The sequence below is a fragment of the Pectinophora gossypiella genome, chromosome 21 (assembly GCF_024362695.1).
Source record: "Pectinophora gossypiella chromosome 21, ilPecGoss1.1, whole genome shotgun sequence".
Classification (NCBI taxonomy): domain Eukaryota; kingdom Metazoa; phylum Arthropoda; class Insecta; order Lepidoptera; family Gelechiidae; genus Pectinophora; species Pectinophora gossypiella.
The window spans coordinates 10,696,528-10,706,559 of record NC_065424.1 but is presented as its reverse complement, the minus strand read 5'-3'; the positions used below and the strand labels follow the sequence as shown (position 1 = coordinate 10,706,559).

Here is a 10,032-nt window from a genome sequence, read left to right as displayed (position 1 = left end):
TACATGAGCCTTGTCAGGGGCCTTTGGCGATTCAATAGTAATTCTGACACCAGGGTTGATGGGGTTGGTAATCCGCCTCACAACCCACACGATAGAAGAAGATTATTTTTGTATTGTATTGACATCGTAATTATCGCTGCGACGTAACGAAGCAGCTACGCCCGTGGGGCCTCGCTCTAATAATCTAGTCTAGTATGTCTCGTTATCCGCATATTACCTGATACCAATTAGTATCCCGTATACAGTATCACTTTAGTACAATTGGAAGACAGATTATATAATATGTTCGCCGTAGAAGCAACAAGAAGCAAATTAGGATTGTGTTATGATTGTATTATGATTATATTATGATTGTATAATGATTGCCTAGAAATTGTAAATAGTTTGTAAGTTTTATTTTTAAAATAAAGAGAAAGATAGGGACTGAGCGCGGCTTCACCGCTACACACCCCCGCCGCGCCCTTGCCCCGCCCCGCTTAGTGGGCGTTTTCCTATATATACACGCGCGCGGGGACTAGACTCTCATTCTTATTAGAATCACCACACGGGTAGGAGCTCTGATTCAACTCCAATCGGTGTTTAATTTCAACGACTCCTAATTTCAACGCCTACTAGTTTCAACTTACATCGATAACACTATCATCGATCACATCGATATCTGGTATAGTCTATAAGATTTATGTGGCAAGGATCGAAGGGGCCACATAAATTCTCCTTCGAGCCGGATTGAAGAAACAGCGGATATGAAGACTAGGAGCATGAAGTCCGTAGAAACTCGCCCAACGCCGACCGCCGCCGAGTCGGCACCCGCCGCCGCCGCCGCCGTCGCCCCCGTCGTCACGACTACGTCGACCACCGCCGCGTCAACGTCAGTCACGGCCGCCGTTAGGACTGCGCCGACCACAGCCGCGTCGACGCCAGTCACCGCCCCCCCGCTGACCAGGAAACCCAGCACAAGCCGTACAGCCACGGCTACCAGCACAGAGGACAGCTCGGGCACTACCGCAACGACGACGACGGGAACCGCCACTACTACGACGACTGCAACGACGACGGAGGAATCTACGGGGGAAAGCACGCACGACACGACACTACGGCCCAAGTCGGTGAAGCGTGCACCGACAGCGCCGCGTTCCTCAGCGTCGAAGGGACGTCGCCTGGCGCTGCTGAAGGCTAAAGAAGAATTGTTGAAGAAGGAAGTGGAGCTAGCGGCGGCGAAGATCGCCACATTAGAAGCGGAATCAGACGACGACGATACGGATATAGTCAGCGTGAGCGAAATGCATGAGCGCACCAAGACGTGGGTGGACCAGCTTCCCGCCGCCGAGGAAGACCCGTCCCCCCCGCAGCCGTCCGCCGCCGCCGCCGTCCCCCCCGCTGCCGCCGTTTTCCCCGCTGCCGCCGAAAAGGATCCTGTGAAGCCGAAACACAGAAGTATAGAAGAGAAGCCGACAACTTTCGATTACAGTCAACTAGCGACGGCGATAGCATCGGCCGCACGAGCAGTACCAGCCGCCATCGCCCCGCGCTCCGTGCCTGAGCTGCCCATCTTCAGCGGAGCGTCGAGTGAATGGCTAGTTTTCAAGACCGCCTATGAAGAGACTGCAGTATATTTGACGGAGCAAGAAAACTTATCAAGACTACGTCGGAGCCTTCGGGGAGCAGCAAGAGATGCCGCCCAATGTTTATTCATCGGTGCAACCACGACTGCCGACGTGATGCGATTGCTGTCTACGCGCTTCGGGCGGCCGGACGCCCTCGTCATGGCCGAACTGGAGAAGCTGCGGGCCCTACCACGTCTGACCGAATCACCGAGGGACATTTGCACCTTCGCCACGAGGATATCAAACATTACGGCAACCATCAGGGCATTGAAGAAGACACATTACCTGCATAACCCGGAAGTGGTTCGACACGTAGTGGAGAAGATGCCGTCAGCACTGCGATATAGGTACTACGATTTTGCGGCCGAACAAGATGAAGAGGAACCAGACTTGATGAAGCTAGCAAGTTTCATGGAGAGAACAGCGGAGCGGTGCGGCAGCTTCGCACCCGTGGAAGCCACACCAGTCGTCGACCGGCGGGAGCACACGTCCGCTCCACTGAGGCGGACAATGAGGACTCACCACATAGAAGAAAAGAAGATAAACGTCACGGCCGGTGACAATAGGAAACAATGTCCAGTCTGCGAAAAGGAAACACACCACGTCGCCGAATGTGCAGATTTCAAGAAGACAGAGGTCAACGAGCGCTGGGAAACCGCGAAGAAACATAGGTTGTGTTTCCGCTGCCTGAAACGGAGGAAGTTCGGCCACACATGTCCCACGAGGAGGTGCGACGTCGGCGGGTGCAAGTACTCGCACCACCGCCTACTGCACTCCGAGCCGGAACAACGAGCGTCCATCCACGCGGGAACTCACATAGAAGAAGACCCAGTAATAGCCACTATAGCGTCGACAAGAGAAAGGAAGAATACTACAGCACTATTGAAGATTCTGCCGGTTCGTGTAAGTGGACCTAAGGGGACTCACTGCACGTACGCACTTCTCGACGATGGATCAACGTGCACATTAATAGAGGCGGCGGTGGCGGAACACATCGGCGTATCGGGACCTCCGGAGCCATTTTACATAGAAGGAGTAGCCGGGGCACGAGTGGACGCCGGCGCTTCGAGAAGAGTTACCTTCGACATCAGCGCGCCAGAGGACACGCACAGCTACAGCATCTCAGCGCGCACGATGAAGAACCTGCAGTTATCGCCGCAGAGCGTGCCGGCGTGCGCCGTGACGGGACAGAGCCACCTAGAAGACCTACAAGACCAGCTGACTTATCACCGGGGAACGCCAACCGTATTAATAGGACAAGACAACTGGCAGCTACTCCTGGCACATGAAGTCAGACGCGAGCAAGACAGCCAACTGGTCGCCGCGCGCACGGACCTAGGATGGGTGTTGCACGGAGTGCGGCACACACCGGCGGGAGGGCCCGCTCATCGAGTACATCACGCGAGGATCGTAGAAGATGATCAAGCAATAGAAAAACTGCTTCGAGACCACTTCGCATTGGAAGTCCTAGGAGTGGAACCGAAACATTTCCACACAGAGGAAGAAAGAAGAGCGCTTGAAACACTAGAGAGGACCACTCGCCGCACAAACGAAGGATACGAAACGGGCTTACTCTGGAGGAGCGACGACTACGACCCTCCTAATAGCTACGAAGCCGCCCTGAGAAGACTTCAAGCCATAGAGAGGAAGTTAGATCGCGATGAAGAAATGAAAAGGCGATACGAGAAGCAGATGAACACGCTGATAGAGAACGGCTATGCAGAAGTCGCGCCCACGCCGCCGAAGGGAAAAACGAAGATTTGGTACTTACCACACTTTGCAGTTATGAACCCGCAGAAACCAGAGAAATTGAGGATCGTCCACGATGCGGCCGCAAAGGTGCGAGGAGTCAGCCTGAACGACATGTTACTGTCCGGGCCGGACCTACTTCGATCCCTACCAGGAGTGCTGATGAAGTTCCGGCAAAGAAGAGTGGCGGTGACGGCTGACATAAAGGACATGTTTATGCGGATCTCAATAAGGACGGAAGATCGAGACATGCAGCGCTTCCTCTGGCGCGGAAATAGAAGAGAGGGACCCCCTGTCGAGTATCGCATGAAGAGTGTAATATTCGGCGCTACTTCATCCCCCTGCACGGCAATCTTCGTGAAGAATAGGAACGCCGAACAATATAGAGAAGAATATCCGGCGGCGGCGGCGGCAATCATCAACAATCACTACGTCGACGACTACTTGGCAAGCTTCGATACGGAAGAGGAAGCAATACAAGTCTCCAGTCAAGTGGCCTATATACATAGCCGCGCCAACTACTATCTACAGAAATGGGCATCGAGCTCCAGACTCGTACTATCATCATTGGCGCCCGAGGCGAAAGAAGACATCGTCAAGCTTGCTCCCGAAAAGATACTGGGAATGATATGGTACCCAGAGCGCGACACGCTGTCCTTCAATATGAATGAAGCCCGGATACCCACCGACATACTACACGGCGAGCGCGTGCCAACGAAGAGGGAAGCGTTACGAACGACGATGTCACTCTACGACCCGCTGGGAATCGCCACGCCCGTGACCATACAAGCGAAGCGCATCATTCAGGACACCTGGCGCACCGGAATAGGATGGGACGACGCGCTGCCTACCCCCGAAGCAGAAGCATGGAAGAAATGGACGGAACATGCGCGGCACCTCTCACAACTGGCCGTACCTCGGTGCTATGCCTCGCTCACACGCGCCCGGTCTGTGGAGCTACACACATTCGTGGACGCAAGCAGTTCTGCCTACGCCGCTGCGGTATACTGGCGCGTCGTCGACGAGGACGGGCTGATACACATCTCGCTCGTCGCAGGCAAAGGGAGAGTGGCGCCTATCAGCAAGATGACATCGATACCACGACTGGAGCTCCAAGCGGCCGTAATGGGCTGCCGCCTAGCCCGCACAGCGCAAGAGGAACACGACATCAAGCCTGCACGTCGTTACTTCTGGAGCGACTCTAGGACCGTCCTATCATGGTTGCGAACGGGACCACGAGCCTACAAGCCCTTCGTAGCTCATCGAGTCGCCGAGATAGCAGAGGAGACTAAGACAAACGAATGGCGTTGGGTATCAACGAGAGACAACCCGGCCGACGACGCTACACGAGGAACGCCGAAAGACTTCGCCTCCGAGCATCGTTGGTTCCGCGGCCCGCCTTTCCTGTATCGATCAGAAGACACCTGGCCGGCGGAGGACATCTCAGAGACTATTGAACACACAAACGAGGAGAGAGTGCACGCGACGACCGCCGCAGAAAGAACAGGGAAGGCGCTACCCGACATAACACGTTTTTCATCGTGGGCAAAACTACTACGTGTCACGGCGCGTGTCCTACAATTCATAGAAAAACTAAAGGGAAGAGAAAGGTGTGCCGCCGCTAGAAAACGCACCAAGAAACGTGCGGAGGAAGACCCGACGTGGAAGAAGGTACAGGCGCACAGAGAAACGGGACGAGGCACAGGACACAAACATGCGCCGAGACAGCAGAGAAAGATCGTGCCTCTCGCGGCACGATACTTGCATCGCGCACGGCAACTATGGATACGCGCCGTGCAGGAAGAGGCCTTCAGCGCGGAGCTAGAAGCTATAAGAAGAAAGAAGCCCCTGCCTGCCGACAGTCGACTCAAGCAACTGTCGATTATGATTGACGAAGAGGGACTAATACATCTACGCTCGAGGATCGCCGCCGCCGCCGACATCACAACAGAACAACGGGAGCCCGTCATCCTGGATGGAGACCACCGATGGACGCGGCTGTACATCAAGTGGGTGCACACGCAATTACACCACGGAGGGTTTGAAACGACGGCAAATGAGGTGCGACAGCACTACTGGGTGTTGCGCCTCCGCCACGCCGTGCGCAACGAACTGAAGAAATGCCAGGTCTGCCGCATCCGTCGGGCCACGCCAGCCCAACCATCGACAGGCAATCATCCAAGGAGCCGTCTAGCCCATCACCAGCGGCCCTTCACCTACACGGGGCTTGACTACTTTGGGCCCATGACAGTCACCGTGGGTCGCGCACGTCAGAAGAGGTACGGAGTCCTCTTCACCTGCCTAACCACCAGGGCAGTGCACCTGGAACTCGCCGGGAGCCTCAGCACCGACTCTGCAGTAATGGCACTGCGGCGCTTCATAGGCCGCCGCGGGTGCCCCACCGAGCTCTGGTCAGACCAGGGTACCAACCTGCGCGGTGCGGACGTCGAGATGAAGCACGCCGTCGAGGAGGCCATACAACAAGAAGCCTCCGCTCGCTTCATCACCTGGAAGTTCATCCCTCCTAGCGCGCCATTCATGGGAGGCGCGTGGGAGAGACTGGTCCGCAGCGTCAAATCAGCACTAGCCGTGGTGCTGCACGAGCGCGCGCCAAAGGAAGAAGTCCTGACAACGCTACTGGTGGAGGCCGAGCACACCATCAACAGTCGACCCCTCACACACGTGTCGACATCACCGGAGGACCCAGAGGCCCTCACACCGAACCACTTCATCCTGGGAGGTCCATCACGGGTGCCGATGCCAGGCGCCTTCACGGAGGGCGACGACGCCGGCCGCAAAGACTGGAGGAAGAGCCAACGCCTAGCCGACATGTTCTGGGCGCGATGGGTACGGGAGTACCTACCTGAACTCCAACACCGGCGGGAGCCCCGAGCCAGCAAGGGTTCCATCTCCGTGGGCGATTTAGTATTGATCGCTGACGGCACGCTGCCTCGCAACTCGTGGCCGCGAGGTGTCGTCGTGGCTGCCTACCCCGGACCAGACGGCGAGACGAGGGCGGTCGACGTGAGGACAACGAAGGGGATCCTGCGGCGGCCAACGAAGAAGCTGGTCATCCTGCCAACATCGCCACCCGAGGACGGCGAACCGTAGATGGTCCAGCTGCGCGACGTGGTCATCGAGCTGCGCAGCTGCGGCGGGAGAATATGTTCGCCGTAGAAGCAACAAGAAGCAAATTAGGATTGTGTTATGATTGTATTATGATTATATTATGATTGTATAATGATTGCCTAGAAATTGTAAATAGTTTGTAAGTTTTATTTTTAAAATAAAGAGAAAGATAGGGACTGAGCGCGGCTTCACCGCTACACACCCCCGCCGCGCCCTTGCCCCGCCCCGCTTAGTGGGCGTTTTCCTATATATACACGCGCGCGGGGACTAGACTCTCATTCTTATTAGAATCACCACACGGGTAGGAGCTCTGATTCAACTCCAATCGGTGTTTAATTTCAACGACTCCTAATTTCAACGCCTACTAGTTTCAACTTACATCGATAACACTAACATCGATCACATCGATATCTGGTATAGTCTATAAGATTTATGTGGCAAGGATCGAAGGGGCCACACATATTAGCTTTGATACTAAAACTCACTCGAGGAGCTCGGTGGCGCAGCGGTAAACGCGCTCGGTCTGCGATTGTTGAAGTTAAGCAACTTTCGCAAAGGCCGGTCATGGGATGGATGACCACAAAATAAAAAGTTTTCATCTCGAGCTCCTCCGTGCTTCGGAAGGCACGTTAAGCCGTTGGTCCCGGCTGTATTAGCAGTAGTTAATAACCACCAATCCGCACTAGGCCCGCGTGGTGGTTTAATGCCCGATCTCCCTATACATCCATAGGGAAGGTCCGTGCCCCAGCAGTGAGGACGTTCTGGTGATGATGACTAAAACTCAAAGTAACATCATTGTAACATCAATGCTAGAAATATTAACACAAATGTGGGTAACCGTATTTTGAATAGACAAGGAAAAATTGATTGGATTTGGAAGAAGACTTTGATGACAGTGGAAGAAGTAGTAGTAAAACGACCTCTGTGGTTCAATGGCTAAGCGTTGAGCTCACGATCCGAAGGTCCAGGGTTCGAAGTCTGGTGTATAATATCACAAAGTACACTTTGTTCCCTCTCGTTCCCGCTGCACACCTATTTCGCACTAGCTGCTCACCGTTACGTTAGCTGCTTACTGTTAGACCAACGTGATAGGTAGTGAGCCGTATCGCATGGTCAAGCCAACTGTGTCAGTGAAAACTGATGACTCATTGCAAGTTCAGTGCCGGGGTTCGAATTGGCGACAGACACAAGCCAGTGTACCCAAGTCGCTTAAACCGCAATGACCTCCGAATAGTAGTGGACAGCATTACGGGTCACTGCCCACTCAACAAACTACTATTCAATTTAGGGATAACGGACAGCCCACTTGAGGCTGTCTGGACGCAGAAGAAACTGCCCCCCATGTAATCCTGGAATGCACGGGAGTGTCAGCACAACGGGTAAAAATCCTCAAAGGAATGGGGTCGCGGGGAAGCCTGTGAAAACCCCAGGAGGCTTCTAAGCTTCTGGAAGGAGTTAGGTTGGCTTACGTAGTCAACAACTACACGAATAATGGGCCATCTTACAGTCTAAATGCGGAAAATAAAGCCCACTAACATAACATAACCAAAGGACAGAGTAACTCCATGTGTGTGTAAATGTAATGCCTACTAGAACTGTCAAACAGTTGGATATATCACGCCTTCGTCTTAAATTAGGTAAGACAGTTATTGATTTAGTAGGAATAGGTAGGTGCCATGGAACAGCCTCCGTGGTCTAGTGGTTAGAGCGTTAGGCTCACGATCTGGAGGTCCGGGTTCGATTCCCGATGGGGACATTGTCGAAATCACTTTGTGAGACTGTCCTTTGTTTGGTAAGGACTTTTCAGGCTTGAATCACCTGATTGTCCAAAAAAGTAAGATGATTCCGTGCTTCGGAAGGCACGTTAAGCCGTTGGTCCCGGCTATTAGCCGTAAAAACACCTCCACCAACCCGCAGTGGAGCAGCGTGGTGGAGTATGCTCCATACCCCCTCCGGTTGATTGAGGGGAGGCCTGTGCCCAGCAGTGGGACGTATATAGGCAGTTTATGTTATGTAGGTAGGTGCCATGATAAACGATAAATGGAGCCATTTGGAATTACGTGAGCCTGTTGAAATTAATGGTATTATTCAGTGGTAGAGATGGGACCAGGACATTTTGAATATACAGGGTGTTAGTGATATCGTAACGAAAACTTTAAGGGATGATTCAGGCCTTGATTCTGAGTTGATATCAAGTGGAGTTTTCCGTGGGAAAACTATGAAACGTAAACTAATTTAAAAACTAAAAGTTTCATGTATTTTCCGATAGAAGAGTCGACTTGATATCAACTCAGTATCATGGTCAGAATCATCCCACTCGGTATTCGTTACGGTGTCAGTAACACCCTACTTGTATGGCTACCTATATGTACTTGTATGGGGTGTAAGTGACATCGTAACGAATACTATCGGAAAATTCCACTTGATATTAACTCAGAATCATGGTCTAAATCACCCCCCCCCCCCCCCCCCCCCCGTATTCGTTACGATGTCATTAACACCCTGTATATGAGTATGACTGGTTTATTGCACTCTAACCGGAATAAAAGTTGTAAGGAGTACTCACGACTATATCTTTTTTTTTTGACGTGACTTATTGTACAGTTGCGCAAACGGCATTAACTACTTGGCCGGACAAATGGGGAGCGCTGAAGGCTCTCACCCGGTAAATAACGATCATATCCCAATTGGGCTAGGCACAGATACATCATCCAAAGAAGAGAATGACGTGCTATTTATAATCTGCGTCGTCGGGACTAAGGGAGCTGTTTAAAGAAATAAATATAACATAACATAACATAACAAATAATTTATTGCACAAACAGGAAAAAACAAAATACAAAACAAAAAAAAATAAAATATATATATATATATATATATACTGACGGTCGCAAGTCAATGTATCTATGAAAACATTATCTGTGTGCGTAAAATGTATCTTTCGAGAAACTGTGAAAGCAATACTAATAATAAAATAAAATAAGGAAAAAAATAAAATTTATATTCAAAATTCTACATGAAAAAGATCTTTTTTGGGGTTATATTATACGTTTTTACAATATAATACCAGATAATACTTATTTTGAATTTGTCAGAAGATAAATTAAAGATAATGTATGTGAGATTTCGCCAACTAACATTTCACCGGGTCAGAAATCAACACTAAACGAATAAATTTATTTTATTTATTTATTTATTTATTTATTTGGTCAACCAACGGCAAGTACACTGGTACATGGTTACAGTTTGCAGTTAATACATATAAAAAACTAAGCGCCTCGCCACTTACAGGTGGACACAACGTGCACTAATACTTTAGGTACTTAATTACAAAATTAAATTAGAGCTAGAAAAAGTAACAACTTACAATGATTAAAAAGTATCTAAAATAGAAAAAAAATACGAAAACTGCAGAAGTAACGCCATCTGCTGACGCAGCGTTACCTAGCTTGGCTGAAACGCATCACCTTCATGTAAACTTTATGTAAAAAAGCTTATTATAAGAATAATGACTACTTGACAAAATTCTTGGTATTTATGTGTTCCTCTA

General features: G+C 50.9%; 1 protein-coding gene across 1 annotated transcript; it reads left to right on the top strand.

The window, feature by feature from the left end:
• Window positions 1-743: 743 nt before the first annotated feature.
• On the top strand, window positions 744-6,464 carry LOC126376856 (uncharacterized). Its single transcript, XM_050024408.1, has one exon. The coding sequence runs from the start codon at window positions 744-746 to the stop codon at window positions 6,462-6,464; it is 5,721 nt and encodes a 1,906-aa protein (XP_049880365.1).
• The last annotated feature ends 3,568 nt before the right edge of the window (window positions 6,465-10,032 follow it).

Coding starts and splice junctions, on each gene's coding strand:
- LOC126376856 (XM_050024408.1), top strand. CDS start 744: ATGAAGACTAGGAGCATGAAGTCCGTAGAAACTCGCCCAACGCCGACC.